This window comes from Nymphaea colorata, chromosome 7, assembly GCF_008831285.2.
Source record: "Nymphaea colorata isolate Beijing-Zhang1983 chromosome 7, ASM883128v2, whole genome shotgun sequence".
NCBI lineage: Eukaryota > Viridiplantae > Streptophyta > Magnoliopsida > Nymphaeales > Nymphaeaceae > Nymphaea > Nymphaea colorata.
The window spans coordinates 13,183,838-13,205,842 of NC_045144.1; the positions used below are offsets into that span (position 1 = coordinate 13,183,838).

Consider the following 22,005-nt stretch of genomic DNA (forward strand, 5'->3'; position numbering starts at 1 on the left):
TTCAAAGTGCGCCCACTTACTACTTGAACTAAACTGTTGTAATCAAACTTTGCCAATTTCACATGTTCATCTCAACCTCCTTTCTTTCCAGCTTACAAACTCGCAGAATATCTTTTAATGTATAAGTGGTTAATTTTGATTACCAATATGTAAGGGTGAAAGGTTATAATTAAATTCAATTTCATTCAGAAAAGCCTGAAGCAAATTGTCCCCAAAATTTTGATGTGAATCGTATATCTCTTTAACATTTATACTCCATGCAATTTCACAATCTCAGCCACAATATAAACCTAACAAGTTCCCCAACTACTAGCCCCCTATGTATTGACAAAATAGTTTGCTAACTACAGAATATATCGATTCAATGAGACTGAAAGAATATATGGGCCCCAATAAGCACTAGTTATCCTCAAAAAATTTCCAAGTGAGAATGGAATTAATCCATCTGTTTTGATTTAAGTAAAGCCGAAGTAGATCCCACAGGCCAGAGACCTGTTATAGAGATCGATCCATTGGAAGATAATTCTCAGTGTGTATAGGGTTCTGTTTTTTTATGTTAATGGATTTAATTATTTTACTTATCTTCTAACCTTAATCCAATGTGATGGTTAAAGTAAAGGTCCTTGATAAAAGCCTAAGACTGTAGCTACTAATGATGAAAAGAGAATGAAGATGGAAAGGACTGCTTTTATTAACCCTCGACACATGAGCAAGGGGGTAAAAGTACAGCAATTGTTCTCCGTTACAGCTGCCCAATACGAAGTATCACAAACATATGAGATAACACAAGTTTGATTTACCATTGTTCTCAGATATTTTGTCGTAGCACCGATAGCCAAGAACTTGGAAACTGCGAATAATATCCCAAGAGAAAATTAGAACTTCATGCCAATGACTAGTTGCTCCTCCATTGCTTGCTAACATCCACGCCACTTATTCAGTGTTCAAAGGCAATGAACTTATGGGGCAAGGCAGGAAACTTTTATTCTTAAAGAGGCATCTCAAAGGAGATTCTGACATGAGAACCCAACTTTTGACCGGCCACCCGCAAGACAGGACAAAGGCTAAAAGGGCATTCGCTTGATTTGTTACAATTACAAGGTAAAAACATCCGTCTGAAGCTAAACATACCATCATCATATAGTTTGTGAATCTAATTTGTCAACAACATTCTGAAAACTGTGTTTATATGATCGGAACACCTGGCCAGTAGTATATAAGCAATCATAACAGTGAACTAAATCCAACCGTTGCATGTAAAGGTCTCAGCATCGACTCACTACAACAGCTAGATACAAACGGTTTTTGATAAATCTCATTCACAATTACCTTCAAGCGGCGGCCTACATCCCTAGAAACAGGAAGATTGTATTTTCTTTCTGAATCATTCGCAAGAGTCAAATATAATAGCGTCATATTGGCAAGCATCTAATACCAAGAGTATAGCCCCTGAAGCTTCCCCCAATTAAAATGCATCGACAGCTTCGCTTGCTACAAGAGAATGGCACACCCACGCATCATGAAAACGAAAAATCAAACATACACAATGGAATAGTAAATTAATATACAAGCCAACCAAGTTCAAATTTACAGACTTCAATACTTGTAATAAAAGCTTAACATGGTTGTCGATACCAAAATTTTGTAAGCATATAACTTCCTCGTGCAAATCTTCACGCACTGTTGGACCCGTATCAGTCTTCAAGGTGACGCAAATTGTCATTCATTTACATGCATTAGCTCTATTGCACATTTTTCCAGAGTTGTTGCAGGCAAGTTTAGAGGTTCTTCTTTAGATTATCCTCATTACACTTGTAGTGGCTGAACTTTAATATTCCTGCAGGAATAATATAATATAATTTAAACCACATAATTGTGAATTGTGATCAATCATGAACTTAAAATTGATAATTCTTGGTTGCATGATTAAGTCCACAATTTTTCACAAGCAAGGCCCTTGAATTTTGTCCCTCAGAACATTACAATAGCCAGTAAAGTTGCCAATTCCAAGCTAATAATGGATACAACAGCAATTTCACACCAGTAGACATAGAGCTCATGGTTAAATACACTTAAATTGCGATTACTTTAGCCTACTGGCATCTGTCCTTGCTAACAAGGCCATTGACATTAACTTGTATTTAAATTCAATTTAGCAGCTATGATTTCTAAATTATAGCCTATTCAAATAACTCTTGATGCTGCTAAGTTCAATCCTAAAACCCACGTCATGAGCACCAAAAATTTGAGTTACACCGTTCAAGGACTAGCAGCTTTATCCAACAGATCAGAAACATATACTTCTGTTCTCATGTTTCTTACCTTACTATAGTGCCACGCTAATAAATCTGTTGACTAAGGCATGTAATCTTGCCCTCTCTGACGACAAAATTGGAGCATTTTAGACAAACTGATTATGGCAAAGTTTAATTAAATATATAATGCAATATTCACAAGAGATAATTACAACAGAGGACTAAGAAAGAAGCTGATAACTGATTACACAAGTTACTTGATCAGACACACATGAAAATACCAGGATATTACTAGACTGATTTATGTCAACATGTAATTTGGTCTGCAGGCTTGTTAAGAACTATGTTTCAGTTTTCTCCTTCAGAATCTTCTGCACATATCGACATTATGCACCCACCAGGTGTACTTAACGACCAACTCATATTTAACTAAAACAACGCTTTCAAATGAACACATAAATAACCAGGCAAGTTCATCGAAATTGGACTTGAAAAAGAAATGCTTTTTTAATCTTCACATCAACTGTATCTCAGAAAATGAACATTAAACCTCCCTCGGCTCTCTCAAAAGAATAGCATGACCATCTAAGTCACATGGGTACGGGTACAGTTTGGGTACAGGTATGGAGATATGGGTACAAACATGACAACTTTAAAAAAATGTGGGTACGGGGGTACAGCAGGATATATGTATCTATATATGCAAAATAACACAAAAAAAATCAAAATGAAAGCAACATTTTAGTAAACAAAAGATATAAATAAAAACATTAGTATGTTAACGAACAATAACTATAAGAGTAGAATGAAAAGTAAGGTGGAAAAAATTAAATCAAAATAGAATTATGCAGTTTGAATCTAAAGGTACCCGAGAGTGTCCTATTACTCATTTTAGATACGGGTACGGCGACACGGGTACGTGGACCTTACTGAAGTACCCATGTGACTTAAATGACCATATGAATGAGAATTGAGTCTTCCTTCATTTCTCAGAAAATATTACCCTCATTTTTTCACGAATTTTAGAAACCTACAATAATTTACCTCTCCTGATTTGAATGGGTTATTTGTGCCAAATGGTCACAGTGGCAACTTCAAGTCAGATCAATAAACTTCACAAACTGGATAACAAGCATTTGCAGCTGCAAAATAAATCACCATGTTGTTTCCAACTCCATATTATCTGATGCACCCCCCTCAATTCAGAGACTGACTCAAGATCAAGTTCATTAACAGAACGGAGTAGAACCAACCTGAAACATGAACCAGACATGTGATTAATGATCAATCTAACATAAACACTGGTTATATGTACTTCCAGCCACAAGTTAGATAATACATCAATAAAGTCTCCTCAATCAAAATCCTCCTGCATCTTCGAGGAAGTGAATTCATCACAGAAGGGGTCGTCATCACAAAAACACAAAAAAGAAAAAGAAAAATGCATGGAGAGATCATAATCCCCCTATACAATCAAGAGAACACAACAGTGTCGATGAAGCAGGCCTCACCTAGGGGCTTGTTTCCAACGGCCGGTCTAGATCACTTAAAATGAAGAAGTTAAAAATAATAATAATAAGATTAAATAGAAGAGACATGGCCAAATGAATAAACGTGTCAAAGTAGTATCCAAATATACATGTGCGATAATTACACACAAAAAAAGCCAACCTAGCAAATTCGTACACCCAAAGAAATTAGCAGTCTTCAGGCAACATTGTAAAAATTGGATTTTGTCGCATCTTTTACGTCAGCCCACAGTGGCCATCACTAAAATACATTTTTCTTGTTCGCTTGCTTTAACTTTTTTTTTGGAAATAAATTTTCCAAAAGACAAAGTTGTAACACCCCATATAGATCAATATAGCATTTATTAGGTCCATAACAGCCAATAAATTAAGTGCCGCCACATCAAGCCCCATTTTGTTGCAAATATTTGATGGGTAGTGAGGTTTATCGACATTATAATCCAATATGCACCTATCTTGATATCATTGCTTAATGCTACAAATCTAAAGAAGCGATCAAGGTTGAATCTTAAGAATGTTACATACATTTAGAACACAGCAGAATTGAATACATGCATGCCACATAATTGGTAATTAATAACATGCATTATAAACAACAAAACATAGCTGAAGGCAATTAAGTGAATTAATACAAACAACACAAAAATGAGTAAACATGGAAAATATGACCTATATACTATGTCTCACAGAGTACTTTCATTAAATGTAACCATCCACAGAGAAGAACAATATTGGGGGAAGAGAAAATCAAAACAGAAAAAGTGAAGGGGGGGGGGGGGGGGGGGTGGGGGAAGAAGAGGGAAGTGAACATGCTCATTTTCTAATTGTGTATGTTCAATCCACACAAAATAAAAGAAATCTGAAACATAGAAGAGCACAGTTCATGAAATGAATGCACCTAAAAGAGGCAAGATTTTGTGCTACCTCTGAAGAAAAATGTGCATTCTCAGTCCTAAGTGCTTACTACTCATCAACAACTCTACGGTAAGAACAATCTCAATGGCAGTTTGACAAAGAACAATTAAAAATTCTATAAATGAGTAGAACTTAAAGTTTGAAAACAAAACAATTGATTTGCTTCTTGCCACTGAAAAATTGTCCAGTGGCAAAGACAGAGAGAGAGAAAGAGAGAGAGAGAGAGAGAGAGAGAGAGCTTTGACAAGAAGATCACATAGTCATCTATCTACTGGAGAATATGGTATTTAGAAATACTAAGCAAATTGTCCGCTGCTTTGTACCTTCTTTTCTGGCCACGACCAGATCTTCTCTTCACAAAAAGGCAGAAAACTATACTCCAGGCTATACTTTGCCAACATTCAACAATTACCAAAAATCTTTAAATGTCTGCCTAGTTCTAAAACAGTTGTTAGCCCACTTGCCAGTTATCATGTCAATTAACGTTTTTTATCTTTTTCTTCGTTGGGACTTTATATATTTTATTTGTCAAATATGATCTGACAATTAAAATTATACATCATAAGTTGGTCCCATCTGCACTTCCTCATTGCACTCTTGAGTTTGTATTTCATTTTGTTGTGTCACTGATGCAACTAACGAATCACAGCACAGGTGCTTCTATTTTTTTGTTTTATGCTTAAATCAATAAATATTCATATTTGATTGTTAGTTTTTTTCACTTTCTCAGTTTTGTGTTTTGCTGCAACGACTGCTATTTCTTGTTTAGCATTTTTTTTTCCATTTCCTTGTTCTGTCCAGTTTTTGTTGTTCTTTGTTTACTTGTTTAATGTTTGTACTTTGTAAGCATGTTAATGCTTAATATGTTACATTCATATACACAATACGTTATAACTTATGTAATCTATAATATTCATATATAATTTACCCATAAAGTGTGTACTGTAGAGTGTATAGACTATAGTGTATACTCTTAATTTCCTAATTCTTATATGTATATATATATTATAATAATAAATTAATAATAATAATAAATACCCTCACTGCACCGCTACACCTAACTTTTTGGGGATGTACTACTCCGACCCCGCACCAGCATCCCTGCACCACATTACAAAAAACCTGTAATTTGGCATTCTGCCAAAACAGATGTTCCACATTTTTGTGTGGAGTGCCCATTCCAAGAGAAGAAAGTATCACCTGTGGGGTGGCCACATCATGTTGTCCTGTTCTTGGAACACCATGAACAAGACGATTCCATTATTGGCAGCACACTCTTCAGGAACAGGAACCAAACATATCCTTGCATATGTTGAAAAGGAGCAAATGTACCAGAAAAGTATACATATGCAAGCAGCAACAACCTTCAACTTTTATTTTCACTTTTTCAAGAGAATGCTGTTTTACTAAGTAGAGCTGCTCATTTTCAGATGTTGACACTCGACAAAGACCAGATCTTTACCTATTCAACGATTGGCGGATCCATTTCATTAGTATACAACATATTGACACATATACGTCTGTGTGTGTATGTGTGTGCTGTGTGTGCAGAAACAGAATGTATTTGCAGCCAACCAAAGGAGGTAGAAACTCAAGCACATCAGTGAACAATATATGAATGGTAAAATGCTGAAAAATCCAAGTGTGTGGATTTGGACCTCTTCATTTTAGTTTCTTGCCAGCTTGTTCATGACCAAATGAGGGTAAGTAACAAAAGAAGTCTTCCTGGAAATGGATCAATAAATAGTCTGCAACAATGCAAAATGATCACAAATTTACATAAAAGACCATCTGATTGTTCTGGTGAACTATAGGAGAAGCATGGGAAGACTTACCTTAAAGCACGGAACCAGCGAAAACATCTGAAGAAGGCACCGCTCCACAGCCTTGCAGACAGTACATGCTTTTCTACCCATAGAAAGTGAAACAAGCAACAAGAATGAATCCTCTATTAGACACATGCTAATTTCAAAATTGGACGGATTTATGACCAATTCATCCGAGTGTCTTCCCATGCTTTTAAAAATATGATTCGGATGGAACTCTTTGGATGGGAATCTATTGAAAATGGAGCAGCATTCTTCACAGATGAAGGCGCAACTGTATTGCTGACTAAATTCTGAAGTCCAGATTTAACATAAGATCTGACATATAGACAAAGCTCTTCAGAAGAGACTAGCCCACTGCAAATATGACATACAGATGTTCCTCCTGCCACATTATAACATTGAATGGATGATCACATATTACACAGTACATTCTATAAATAAACAGAATCAATCATGTCACTGAAATCCGGTGAAACATATAAAGATAATCTGCTGTTAACTGAAAACGCTACAAGCTGAGTCAAGCCAAACCACAGTCTAAGCTGCTTAATCTTACTAGTCACAGTCTAGATGGTTTATTCAAACTTTGAAACACAACAAATTAACATTTGATCACATGACAAGAAGGAAGTCCGTAAAAGGATTCTCATTTTCCAATACAGCAACCCATACAAGTGATTTGAAAATAATATATTTGTTTATTTCTTAATGCATGTAAAATTACTTGTAGGCATGGACAAAACACAATCCGTAAAGCACAGGTAAGCAAGAACCACACACCTCATAGAAACAAAAAATTAACATAACCATAGATAATGATTTCAAAAGTTAAGCTTAACCATGAAGGGGGAACGTGCACATTATAAGCAAGCTTAAAATGAAGAAGTGTAAATTAGGAAAATCAGCTAACTATCAATTGAGAATTGCCTTGTGTAACACATAGTGATAATTTGCATGATAAATTATGGTAGAAGTGCAACAAGATATGTTATATGCTTAAATTAATACAACATTTTATTATCATAAGAAACGAAATGTACATTTACGATTTAGCACTAACCTCAAGTAAATGACCAGTGGCAAATTTTTCATTCATAAAGTACCACATCAAAAAGCCACTTCTTCAATCTCTTCATTTTTACCACCATTTTCTCCATTGTAGTCCATATGGGTGAATGATGGAAGAGTTGACTCATCAACATTCATGTTCAAGGCATTCAACTCAGGCTCTCCCTCTATGTCAAACTCCTCTACATCCATATCCCAAAATTTTGATGCCCCTTCCCTGCAATAATATAAACAGTAGATAAAATCACTATATCCAATTTTGTATGTAAAAAAAATGCAGACAACCAAACTATTAAAGAAACTATTCATTACCTGCATTTCTCATCTCCTTTTGTAATCAAGCGAAGGTTGTGACGCACATATACTAGGTCTTCTGCACGGCTGGTTGAGAGCTTGTTTTTCCTAATGGTCTGGATTTGTGAATGCTTACTCCAATTTCTCTCTCGAGATGATAATGTAACAGGTTGTGCTAAAAGTCTCAAAGCAAGACGCTGAAGAAGAGGTACACTTGCACCATGCAATACCCACCATGTAATAGGTTCAACTTCATCTCGAGCCTTTATTGCTTCTATGCCTCCAACAAGCCCAACTCCAGTAACAAACCGTGCAAATTCTTCTTGGACTTGATGAAAGTGCTCAGTATCTGAATAAACTCGACTTAAATATGCTGACCTATGCTTTGATATTTCTGAATCTTGATGTGGAGGCACACGACCTGCTCTACTAGACAGCCATTTCTTTCCATAGTACATAGGAATCAAAGAATGGGCAGCACAATGCAATGGAGTATTGCTCTTCTTCCATGCGTCTACCAAAATGGATTGAATATAATCAAAAAAATTTGATGAATCAACTAAATGATCTTTTTTTTCATGTCTGAAAATGATCCCTTGGATCTTTTCAACCATATTATCCCACATCTCGTAGACTCTATGTAGCATTGGTTCATCCACATCAATCAACTTTAACATCTCCCATATCGGCCCTGTAAACTCCAAAAAGTAGTCAACTTTGTCCCACCACAAATCATCAAGAACACACTTTTTAATCGTTTGAGACTTTTCTTCATCATCTGACCTATAAAAGCTCCAATCAGCATCCGCAACCATTTGAACGAGAGAATCCCGCACCAGCTTAATGTGTGTAATCATTAGTATCATAGATGTAAATCTTGTTTCACCTATCTTTAACATCTTCACATTGGAATATCTGTTATAAAGTGAAAGTGCATCATGGTGATTGAGAACAAAATTTATTATCAACTGTGCATCCTTTTCTAAATCACCAATCCAAGCACACAACTCATTAGCTTTTGGATTTTGCTCTTTGCTCGGCGGACTGCATATAGTTTTTACTACCAACTTTAATGTGTGTGCTACACACGGTGTCCAGTATATATGAGGAAACTCATCTTCCAGTGACAGGCCAGCAGTTCTATAAACCATGTCATTATCAGTGATCAGTTGCACAACCTTATTAGGTCCAACTTCTTTTACAATTTCAGCAAATAAGTTCTTCATGTATGTAGGATTTTTATACTCCCCAGATGCATCAACCACCTTTAGAAAAATTGGTCCTTTAATTGATACTGCAAAAAAGTTTATTAGAGGATGTCTTTGATTGTCTATCCATCCATCACAAACAATAGATACTCCATTTTCTTCCCATGAGAACTTTTTATACTCTAACAGTTTGTCAACGTAATTTCTTTCTTCCTTGAGAATTGTTGTTCGAAGTTTCTCTGAACTTGGAGGGACATAACCTTGCAAGTTGCTGTTTGCCAAAGACGTTACCAAATCTTTCCAATATGGATTGCGTGCCAAATTAAATGGTAGTGATGCAGAAAAGAAGAGCCTTCCAATCTTTCTATCAAGGTCTTCCCTTGAAGTAGTTTTAGATTGCCCCTGTGTACCACTATCACCTTTCCTTTTCTTATTTGGCTCATCATTAGAAAAGGATAAGATGGTACTTAGAGTAGCATTCTTCTTCTTGCTTTCAAAATCATCTTGTAGTTTCTGTAGAACCTTCAGCATATCAGCATCTACCTTTTTGCATGCTGAAATCCCAGTTCCTTCAGTTTTGAGCAAGTGGCCTTTGACCCTATAATAGGTACCAATATACTGAGTCCCACAGAAATTGCAAACCCATGGCCTATTTCCACCACCTCTTTTTCCAGTTGTTGGCAGATCCAACTTCTTCACATGTTTCCATAGTGGGCCTTCTTGGTTGTTAAGCTCATGAGAGTTTCCACTGGTACTACAACTTGAAAGCACTAATGCTTTTCCCTTACTTGCCATAATTCTTTGTGCAAGTACTTTGTAATTTATACCTAGTTGGGAGGCCAAACGATAACATAAGCTTTTCAATTTAGATATTTTGAAGAAAAAATAATAACAAATGCTGCTTTGACTTGTTCGACCCCATAAAAGGTGCAATATATCAATCCAATTCATTATATTAGTATTCAAGAATGGGTTTATTTCCTCAACTTCTGGGATCAAATAGCTCTGAACATAACGTGTCAAAAGGTACATAAAAAAAGGTTGAGCATACAGATCTGGAGTTTGCCAAATCGACTTAAAAAATAGACTGGCCATGCTCCAAAGAGAAGAATAGATGTCATAAATGCTGGATAGGGCAATTACAGACTAATTTTTGGAGAAAAAATAACACCACCGACGTAGAAGATCGGCTATTCTTCCACATATAGTATGGGATTGAATACTTAAACAAATTCATTACATAAGATGAAGTTATCTCAAATGAGTCAAATCTAGACTACAGTGTGTGTGTACTTTTAAGCAGAGCAAACTCCCATTAGTGAATTCTATACCTTGGCTACTGATCAATACAAAAATCGCAAAACCATACATAGTTCCTAGTTTCTATCCCAACACCAACATAGAGGCACAAAAAAAGCCTAACCAACTGAGTGTGGCCATCCCGCTAGCAAAACTACAAAAAAAAATCAAAGAGAAGAAGAGAAAATGGACATGCTAAAACACGGCAGGATTCAAAAAATTGTCAACCATTGCCCCAAACACCATTTAGTTTATAGAAGTGAGAATGGCTGCTGGTCTACTTCAGGACCGAAACCACCAACAAAACATAAAGGTGCAAATACAAAGAACCTCATGGTCTAAGCAAGTGCAAAAAAGTAAGAGACATCCTTCCTTCAAAATATGGCATCTTGAACTACAAAAATCAACGAGAAAATTTTCACTGAGGATCGAAATGTAGGTAGAGGAGAAAAGGTGAGCTCGTAATTCCATTATGAGAAGCCACAGGATACAGGTTCACGAGAATAGGGAGACAAGCTAGATCTCGTCAGCAGTTCCGACTTCATCTTCCCGGAAATGTAACCCTAGTAACAAAACCTCCACTGTGAAATAAATAGAAACCCGGAATCTAGCACCTCGGACCATGTCCTAAACAACAGAAAGGGGAGAGAAAGAGGAAAGCTGGATCACATAAAATCCGACATCCAACACGCATTAACTTGTTAGAAAAATAACAGATCCCGTACCAAATTGAACAAATAGCAGGCGAAAGTAAAACCCTAACCCAAGAAGGCAGAGAAAAATCAAAACGGAAAGCCAAACTCCGGATCTCGTTTCCAACTTTGAAAAATGTAGGGGAAAAAGTAGGGAGAAGTAAACTCCTGCTTCCAGAAACTCCAATTATTCTGGCATAATTAGTCCCGAAGGGGAAGCACCCAGGAAAGAAAGGACAAATCATACATTAAGATAAAAAGACTATTCTTAGCACCGGAGCCCTAATTCCATAGATCCATGTAATGCAGCGGAAGTCGGAAAGGAGCACGATTTACCACCCTAAAACAGCGGAAAGAAAGGGGACTTATGGTAAGGAAGAAAAAATCAAACAAGAGAAGGATAGTCCCGAATTCTCCCGAAAAATAGAAAAGACAAAAGGCATGATGATTCACCGAGAGATCGAAGCAAAAAGGGAAGCGCCGACTTCGCCGTTCTTCTCTGCTAGAGGGAGATGGAGGAGAGGCGCGTTCGAGTCTCAGAGGAGCAGGCGTAGCTGCTCACTCCCTCCCACTGGGCAAGGGGGGAGAGAGAGGGGGAGAGAGAGGGGAAGAGAGACAGAGAGAAAGGTCACGGACTCGGGAGTTCGAACAGAGCGCGACCGCGACGAGCTCTAAAATAAGAAAAGGGGGGAGGTGGGGCCGGGAGTCCTGCTGCGTCCACAGAAATGACGATTTGGCCCCTGCGATTGCTAGGGATGACTTTGACGCGCTGTTTGACTTGTGCCCTAATCCGTGGACGAGTAAGATTGTCCGCAACGCGTTGACGAAGGCCTGAACACATCGACTGTCGGGACTGGCAGCCATCGGTCACCGACAGCCTCCCAAATGGGCTGGGACATGACCACAGCCCAACGTACAATTTAAGAGCCAATTGGTAACAATGGTGTACTGATAATGTCTCATAAATTTATCTAAGCAGATTCATAACAAACGGTAACACGTTGTTTCATAAACCTACTTGATCTATCAAACAATACTTCACATCTATCAAACAATAACATTGTGTTTTTGCTGTTAAATGTCCTCTACGGGATTGATTGTTTCCGCATTTGTCTGTGTTTATGGGGTAGGTTTTAGAAAATCACACAAAGAAATTTCAGTCTCAATGACTTCCTAGAGAGGAACCCTGGCAACCTTAGCCTACTTACGTCATGGCTTTCTCCTTGCCATCCTGAACATTCCACTTTAGGTCCCTTGTGTTGATGCTAACCTTTATTCGCCCAATCCACTTAGCCTAACTCTTTAAAAGAGAGTATGGAAGTGGTAGCAATCAATTCTCTGAAAGTTGTTGAGGATGAAAGAAAGGGCAAGGGCATAGTCTATGCATATATGGTTCTTCATCATATTGCATGTAGGTCACCATCGTTTGATGAAATCTCATGTGACCTTATCTGCTTTTTGTTTGAGATTTTATAAATGACTAAGGGTGAGTTTAGCTCAATTGGGATTGGTACATGAGTTCACACACTGGACCTACCCAGTGCTCAATAAGGTTTGGTATTGGGTCAGCTCAATGTTCGTGGGTTGAGGACATTTAAAGAATTGACCAAAATATTGCGAAAATGAGAAAAGTGCATTTTCCAAATCTAGCAAATATAAACATCCATATCCACGCCGAAACATTAAGCTCAATTGTTAGATCGAGCATCGAAAGTGACCTCCTTTTTAACTTGCATATAGGTTTGAATTTACTTATTTCTACCTTAAGTTGAACACTTAGTGAGTCTAGATTGTATCTTAGGGTTAACGAAGTCCAAGTCTAGGAAACCTCTCTTTTTTTTCCAATAAGTTATGTGCACAATGGAGCTTTTGAGAAAAGGTTTTTTAAAGTGGATACACAGACCCAAGTGAGGAGCTTATTGAAGATTACCACACCTTCCTTGGAGCAACATAAACTATGTTTTTTTTTTTCTCTTTTGTGTTTATTTTTATTTGGATTCATTCCTAAATGTTATGTTTTGTTTGAAGTAATAAAATCCAAATTTATTTATATTTTTTTATTTTTTTTGTTCCATGTGGATCTATTCTTTCTCACCATTTTAACGGAGATCGGTTAACAACAAATATGGTGCCCATATCATTTTAAGTGTGCATTTACGTAAAAATGTACATCAAGTTTTCATAAATATACATGTGGCGCACGTGATAGCTCCAGTTCATGGACCAATCCTCCAATTCTCCTTTGGAAACCTCTCCTATATGGTGCACACTGACCTGAAAATGAAACAAAAGGGAAAAAAATAGAAAAGAAACCTGGAAGGCGTGTAAGATCTAATTTAAGTTAACCCCAACTGTGTTTCTTGCAATGCTAGAATATTCAAAATAGACCCTAACTAGGAAGCTAACAAGGTTGGCTCATAAAATGCAACCTAAAGCATAGCCCTATGAATGTGATGATGACACTTGAAACACCTAAAATTCAAATGAAACCTGAATTAAATTATATAATATTAATCAAAATTTTAAAGAAGACCTTAGTTTAGTGAACTAAGTGAGAATCAAGGAAAGTCTAAAAGAAAGTGAACTCAAGATGGCACTACGGAAATCACACAAATCACACCACTAGCTATGAAAGGATAAAATCCTGCACTCAATACACTAAGTCCTAGATAAACTAGAAATAACCTCTAATTTTTAGACCTAGGAGAAATAACATTTAGTAACAGTAACTGCCTTGTAAACAAAAATTGTAACGATTTTTGTTTTGGGCAGGTCGGGTTGGATCGGGGTCCAAACCCGGACCCAAACCTCACCCGCGTGAAGAGGCCAATGCGGGGGCTCTTCTTCCTCATCTTCCTCTTTGTCTCCCTCTTCGCTTCCCTCTCATTCTGTAGGTGTGCATCCGATGCAGAGAACAAGAAGGTGGAGGAAGGAGCAGTGGTGGCGGCGGTGCAGTGTGGTGGCTGCAGCGGTGGTGCAGTGCGGCGACAATTAGGGTAACCATATTTCTCTCTCTCCCATTTGTTTCCCCCTTCCTTCTTACCCTGTCTCGCCCGAGCCCTCTCCTTCTGTACTCTCTTCCTCCCACGCCCCTCACTCACCCTCTCTTCCTCTCATCTTCAGTCCCCTTCACCCTTGTTCCACCAAATCGTGTCGTCCCTCTCCCTTTGTCCTGAGGTCTCTCTATCTGTCTCCCCTCTTTGTCTGCACTCCCTCCCTCCCGTGCTCCTCTCTTGCCCTCTCGTCTCTTTGTTCATACCATCTCTCTCTCGCACTGTCTCCCTCCTTTGCAACTTTCCTGCACTCTCTCTCTCTCTCTCTTTACCGCTAGCCATATTCATGCACAACCTCCTCTCTCATTGTCTCTCTGCACACACCCTCCCTACAGCCAGTCTCCTCTAACTCGCAGCCCCATCTCACTCTCACCTTTAGCTGAGCACTCTCTGCTTTCCTCCTCTCACTTGTCCTTTTTTTCTCCACACCTGATTGTTGTCCCTGCCTAATCGTGCGTATTTATTCCTCAGCCAAACCAGCTCCCTCACTATCAGATGCCCTATTCTCATAGCAGACCTCTCTCTTGAACTCTTTTTCACTCATTCTCACTCTTTTTGTGGCTGTTGGGTTGGAATTGCAGCTTGGGGGTACGTCTTTCTCCTCATAACAGTGAATAGAAGGCATTGGAGGTGACGACAACATTTAATTTTAGCTGATTGGGAATCGGTCGAGCACTTGAGGTGGCTGCCGGGAGCATTGCAACAGGTAGGACTCTAAGAGTGGGGTGAGGGAGGCCTAATCGAGCCTAAATTGTCTAATATTTTCTATTAGTACATGTATAATTATTATTTGAGTATGCTAGATTCAAGATTGGATGATTTAGCATGTTAACGACTTTGCTTTTTTGGGAAGGTCTAAGACTGTTATGGAGGGACGAGGATCTATGTATATAATTATCTTTCTAGCATGATGGGTTAATTTTTGAAATGGCTAGAGCATGATAGAGATTTTGATGATGTTGAGAAGGTTTATAACCGTCTTAGCAAACTCATGACGTATGTTTTTATTGATGTGCATATATGTTGTTTGTTGGGAAAGAGTAAGTACGTTGGAAAGACACCTCAACTAAGAAAGCAGGTGAGAAACATATGAGTGATTGGTTGAATTGAAAGCTTAGAGCTTAAATAATCTAGTCACAACCTTAAAGAGTTGGGAAGAGACCTATTAGAGGGCTTTGTGGACCGATACTACCTGTTTCATTTTCTTGAAGCAATAACCTACGCCTCAATGATTCCATTTCATACTTGTATAGATTGTAAAACACAGTGAGTAGAAAACTTATCACTTGATTATGTTTGCAGGTACACCGGGTACACCGAGTAGACCTTAAGCCACAAAATTCAAAGTTGAGGCATTTTGTCTTTTGGCGATGCACGACAGGTATAACGGCATTCCAAGCAAATCCTTGCCTTGGACCAACTTTAGAATACATGCCTTACAGGATCGTTGGATCCTATGATTGTGTTGTGATTGAATGAACGTATGCATGTGATTCAATGATTATGAGATTGGTTTTGTTTTTAAAATTACTACGCAAATTTCATGTGCATGCTAGCAATTATAACTGCTTAGGATAGGTGAGGAGGGGTATCGAGTCGAATACCTCATCGATCCTGATTGTGCATTAGAAAGCATTATAGAATGATAATTACATAGGATAGTTACGAACCAATCACGGATTGAGACTACTCTTTGTGGTTTAACTAAGTTTTGTAAGATGTACTTGATGTGTTTGATTGATGTGAATGTTGTAATATGTTTCGTATGCATTGCCGTGGGCATGATGCAATTGAATGAATTTGAAGGTAGTTGTACCCGTAAAGTTATGACGACTAGCTAAGAGTATTGACTATATGTGCCTTGTGTGGAGATAGTTGGAGGTATGAGTGCACTCATGAAGTGAACCAATCTCATGTGCTAGTTGATCATTTTGTGAATGTGCTATCATAATGATAAGTAAGAAAGAATAATAGATGTAAGACCAGTGGGTTATGGCAATGTGTTTGGGAGATGTCCCACCCTCACCACTGGTTTCGGTATCTCGGAGCGCAGGTGGTGCAAAACCTCATAATATTGTTATGTTATGTGCTTGGAGCATTGAGCTACTGCATTCCCAACTTGGGTGTCCTAGGGAAGGTTGAGTAACTCTCATTGGAATTAACACATCCATGAAAGAATGTTTTACCGTTACAGCGTGAACGGATCCATATTGTTTTGGGCCATCATGGGAGTTGTCTCCCGACTGTAGGTCATCTGTGGTGTGCACGTGTCTGTGTTTGCACCCACAAGAACTATCAGTTCACTAAAGCTAATGTAAATGAAAAGAATGTGAATGAAATGTATGTGAAAGAAGCGAATATGCATGAAATGAATGTGATTATGAAATGTGTCCATTGTGGCAGTTGAGCGGTCTTTACATGTTGTGGTATATGTGAGAGGCTTCCATGATAAGTCATGTGACTGCAGACTCCTATCATGACATGATAGTGTTTTGTTTTCGTATTTGTTATATTCCAGATTTGAACTCTTATCTTACAGGGTTAGAGATTTATCTGGTCTGTTACCACACTGCGTAGGCTAAGCCTTCTGTTGTTTACTCTTTTAGGTTTTGGGGACCTGAGCAATAGATTGATTAGATGGCTTAACTCATATTCTACTAGACAGATTTTGGGTCTATTGTCGTGCCGACACATCCTGTTTTGGTCTCCATGATGTCTTGTTTTTGTTGGACATTAATGTTGTGGTTTGGAACATTTTTGTCATATGTATTATTGACAAATACAAAGTGAATTTTGTGTGAAATGAATTTACTATATAATGAAATGTTTACCCCATTTTCTTTTTATGTACATAGCTTCTATTGAATTGTTGTGTCGTTGCATTTCAATGTTTTATGTTTTTTTAAAAAAAAAGTTATTTGAGGGCCAGAATGTTGGGATGTGACAACTTTGGTATCAGAGCTATGGAAAATCCTACTATGAATGTGACTTAAAGCCTATCTATGAAGCCATGTTGCCCAGGTATGCGCTACTTGATTGAACTTTTATTAAGGGTGGGCATCGGGCTGAGCCGGTGAGCCTGGCCCGGTAAGGCCTAGCCCGGCCCGTGCCCAGTCCATTTAAAATTAAAAAATATCTTTTTAATTATGAAATATTTTTTAAATATAAAATAGATTTATTAATAATAAATATATATTATTAAAACAAAAAAAATTAAAAAAAAATTAAAACGGGTCGGGCCGAGCTGACCCGGGCCGGCCTATCGGGCCCGGGCCTGGTTTTTCCCAGCCCAAGCCCGGGCTCGGCCCAGGCCAGGTTTTTCCCGGCCCGACGCCCACCCTTAGCTTTTATTGTAGTTTTGATTTTATAGTGATATATACGTATAGAATGTGATTGATGTTTTGAGATATTGTGGTGATGTACCTTTGTGATTTAGCTTGAAAGAGTTGTCTCAGACATTGTAATAAGAATGAAGGTTCTTGCTTAAATAGATGGAGTACCAAAGAGGTAGGGTGTCAACGGATCGGATATGCATCCAAAATGACTTTAAAAAATCGGATATGGTAAACAATTTAATATCCGAATAAGAAAATCGGATCAGATTCGAATTTAAGAAATAACATCCGATCGGATTCAGATTCGGTTTTAAGGAAATATCCGATCGGATACTCAACCATCTTATCCGATCGGATACGGATTCAGATTCGGTTTTAAGTAAATATTCGATTGGATACTTAACAGTATATCCAAATCATGAGTTGATATCCGAATCTGAATTACAGGTTGATATCTGAATCCAAACCATGAGTTGATATCCGAATCCGAACCGTCAATTGATATCCGATTCCGAACAGTCAGTTGATATCCGCTAAAATCCGAATCTGAACCTTGAGTTGGTGTATCCACGTTTTGAAGTTGAGATTTCTGAATGGTTGGGCAAAAGGACTGCCCAAACGCTCATACTTAAAGTTCTGGTTAATTAAGAATATGAATTGTATATGAACGTATAATCTGATTAAGAGGTAATGACTTCCATTAAGTTTCATATAATAATAGTCAAATAGTTACCATATACACCATTTAACTTAAAGTATTTAAAAATTTTATTTATCAAATTATCAATTATTTATTTAATTAATTAAGTAAATTATTTTGTATAATCATATAATATGTCCAAAAGTCTTAGAATTTGATATAAAATACATAATTCACAAATTTAAAAACAAAAACCTTTAACTAGTAGAAAAACAATAAATTGTTTGATTTAATAAATTATATGATTTGATTAAATAATACAAATTTATGTAAAAGAACACTTATTGAAATAAAGCTAAGAGGACTAACCCAAAAAGTCAGTGAGAATGTGGAAGAATGAAGGTTTGACATCATTGAAACACTATTTTTACATATATAAAGCAAAAATCTTTTAATTAACTCAATCAAATTAGAAAAAAATATTAAATAGTGTCTTTCTTAAATGAAAAATAATGTAGGTCACTTGATTTAATAACTTTCAATAAGTATATCATCAAATAATAGTTTACTCCATCAAAATATGTTATTATTTAAAAATAATCAAATCAATGTTCAATATGCACAATTGATATGAAAAAAAACAATTGATGTGAAAAAAGTATTAAATGTCATATCAATAACTTATGAAAAAAGAAATCATATGAAAAACCTGTGGAAAAAATATAAAAATCATATAAAAAATATGTTTTATAATAAATAAAAATCTCACGCATTATGATATTCATTTTAAGTTGAAAGCATCTTCACTGTTTCAAATAGATATGTTTAATATAAAAAAACTTCTAAACACATAAAAAAATCTATCAATTTATTAATTTACTTATTTAATCAATCAAATAAATTATTTTATATAATCATATAATTTATTCAAAGGTCTTAGGTATTTTACATATAACACATAATTTACGAACTTGAAAACAAAAGCCTTTAACTTAGTAAGAAAACAACAAATTGTTCGATTTGATAAACTATTTTATATATCATTGGAGTAATTATACAATTTTATGTAAAAAAAAATTATTGCAATAAATGTAAGAGGCCTAATAAATTATCTGAAAAAAGTTATTAAATAATGTCTTTTTAATGAAAAATAATATGGGTTACCTGATTTAATAATTATTATGAAGAAAATATGAAAGTCAAATATACTAGTAAAAAAAAAATTATGAGTTGTTTAGATGACACACTTAAATTCATTTCTTTAAAATTTTAGGTGAAGCCAAAACATATTTTTTTTATACGATAAATTTACGAGTTGTTTTGTTACAAAAGTCAAACTATAGTTTTCAAATTTTAAGTGAAGTCAAAATATTGTTTTTTAATTTTTTTTATATATGATAAACTTACGAGTTGTTTTGTTGCAAGATCTAAACTATAGTTTTAAAATTTTAAGTGAAGCCAAAACATAGTTTTTTAATTTTTTTTATATACGATAAACTTACCAACAACTATTTTACATTAAATATATATTTTTGCGATTAATTTTCATATTTTAAAAATACTCATTTTATTGAAATTTCTTAATACAAGTTTTTTTATTAATGTTAATTAAATAAATACATTATTTAAGATATAATGTTTAGTTGATGTCTTAATTATAATAGTTTGCTTGTTTATACAAAAACGTTTAATTAAAATACAATATGAATTATTAATTAATTAGTTTTATGTGATATAATTTTAAATTCTTTAAGTTAAATGGTAATATGGTAATTATTTGACTATTGTTATACGCAACTTCATCAAAGCCATTTCCTCTTAATCAGATTATACTCTTTCATATACAATTTATATTATTCTTATATCATAACTTTAAGTTGGTGCGTTTGGCTAGACCCTTTGTCCAACCATTCATAGGTCACAACTTCAAAACGTGGGGACACCAACTCATGCTCTAAGTTTGGATTCAGATATAAATTAAAATTCAGATTCAGATTAGATTTGGATATAACTTAAAATTCGGATCGGATTCAGATATAACTTAAAATTCGGATCGGATTCGGATATAACTTAAAATTCGGATCGGATTCAAGTATAACTAAAAATCGAATTCGGATCGGATTCAGATGTAGATTTTAAAGTCGGATTCGGATATGGTATAAACTTCTTCTCATCCGAATTCGAATACTAATCCGAATCTGAATATATGAATATCCGAAAAGTCGGATATGATAAAAGATATATCTGATTCAAATCCGTTCCGTTGACATCTCCACGTAGAGGTAAGAAACGAGGTGGGCCGACCGGCCATAAAGGTACAAAGAGAACCAAGTTCGGCCCATTCAGATCTACATACCCCATTGGACGATAGCACGTCAGGGCAACCATTCGCTCAAACTAGTGTGGGTGCCCAAACCCCACCAATGCAGACCCCACCCATGGATAAGTAGACTATACTGCTGACTACTTTGCAGACACTGGCCTCCCTAATATAGTTAATGGTCAGTAATTAGAGAAGTCATGCATCTCCTTCAAGAGACACCACTGCACCACCTAAGGAAAAGGCAACTTTGGTGTCATTTAAGCAATTGATGTCGAAGCAGCCGCCTGTCTTTATGGGAGATGGCAACCCAGATGTAGCAGATGAGTTGATTGAAGAGGTTGAATGCATCTTTGAGCTTCTCAAGATGCAAGAATGTGATAAAGTTAACTATGACTCGTATTTGTTGAAAGGTGATGCGAAACGCTGGTGGCAATCGACCCATGAGATTCGGTTTGTAGGCCAACAACCAATCTCATGGAAGCAGTTCAAAGATCCATTCTTCAACACTTACTTCCCAACACATGCCAGAAACAAAAAGATGCAGGAATTCCTTGAGTTGCAATAAAACCATATGAGCTTGGAAGAGTATGTTACCAAGTATCTACACTTAGAGGTGTATTGCCCACATCTCTACACAATAAATGAGGCCAAGGCAAACAAGTTTATGCATGGATAGAGTGATGGGCTGTGAAGCAAGGTGATGCTCAGCAAGCCTCACCATTTAGACAAGGCGGTCACCATGGTTAGAAGCATGGAAGAAGATTGGACTGTGACTCAGAAGGACCATCACAAGAAGACAAACCAACACACACACGGTGGACGGATGCAGGCCAAGCACCACAACTTTGCAGGTAGGACAAAGTCTTATGGGAAGCATGATGATAGAGCATTCAGGCGGAACATGCCTAACCCTAGTGACACCACATAGGGGACAGTGACCACTCCGACTCTACCGAGGTACCCTACTTGCTTATGTGTGCGCCCTGGAAAGCTGTGTTATTTGGAGACCAGAGCATGTTTACACTATAGAAGGATGAGACACTTCATCAAAGATTGCCCCACGATTCAATGAAAGGACTTAAAGAAGCTCGAGGCCGGTCCTTTTAACACACAAAAGGTGACCGGATGTGTCTATGCGTTATCGTAGAGGAGCTTCGAGCACACGATCTCATTGAATGTACATTACTTGTTGATTCTCACATTGCTAGAGTGTTGTTTGATGCAGGGATGGCTCATTCTTTCATATCTATTCGATTTGTCGCTTCACTAGAAGTATCAGCTAGGATGACGTCGTATGTTTTGAAAGTGGTAAGCCCTATGCATGCACAAGATTCGTGTAGCTAGTATCTACTTGATGTAGACGTGGAGATCCATCAACATCATTTACCTGTATAGTTGATGATCATAAGTCTCAGTGGGTTCGATGTTATTTTGGGCATGAAATGACTATATACCGCGTTACGCCAATATAGATTGCAGAAAGAAGCAAATACAGTAATTGACTCATAAGACGCAACCAATGGAATTCCAAACTCGAAAAGTCAATTGAACTGATAAGATAATGG

At 36.8% G+C, this 22,005-nt stretch overlaps 1 protein-coding gene across 2 annotated transcripts; it reads right to left on the reverse strand.

Moving 5' to 3' along the window:
- Positions 1–1,517: 1,517 nt before the first annotated feature.
- Positions 1,518–11,724, reverse strand: LOC116257376 (uncharacterized). Of its 2 annotated transcripts, XM_031634061.1 has the most exons (7): positions 11,543–11,724; positions 7,909–9,925; positions 7,589–7,813; positions 6,535–6,910; positions 6,358–6,447; positions 3,300–3,508; positions 1,518–1,837 (listed from the first exon to the last, which is right to left on the reverse strand). In XM_031634061.1, the coding sequence occupies exons 2-3, from the start codon at positions 9,891–9,893 to the stop codon at positions 7,636–7,638; spliced, it is 2,163 nt and encodes a 720-aa protein (XP_031489921.1). In that variant the 5' UTR covers positions 9,894–9,925; positions 11,543–11,724; the 3' UTR covers positions 1,518–1,837; positions 3,300–3,508; positions 6,358–6,447; positions 6,535–6,910; positions 7,589–7,635. The 2 variants fall into 2 exon arrangements, with proteins under 2 accessions (XP_031489921.1, XP_031489922.1); XM_031634062.1 differs by lacking the exon at positions 6,358–6,447.
- Positions 11,725–22,005: the final 10,281 nt, after the last annotated feature.

Coding starts and splice junctions, on each gene's coding strand:
- LOC116257376 (XM_031634062.1), bottom strand. CDS start 9,893: ATGGCAAGTAAGGGAAAAGCATTAGTGCTTTCAAGTTGTAGTACCAGT. Junction 7,814..7,908: donor AAAGGAGATGAGAAATGCAG/GTAATGAATAGT, acceptor ATATTATTGCAG/GGAAGGGGCATCAAAATTTT.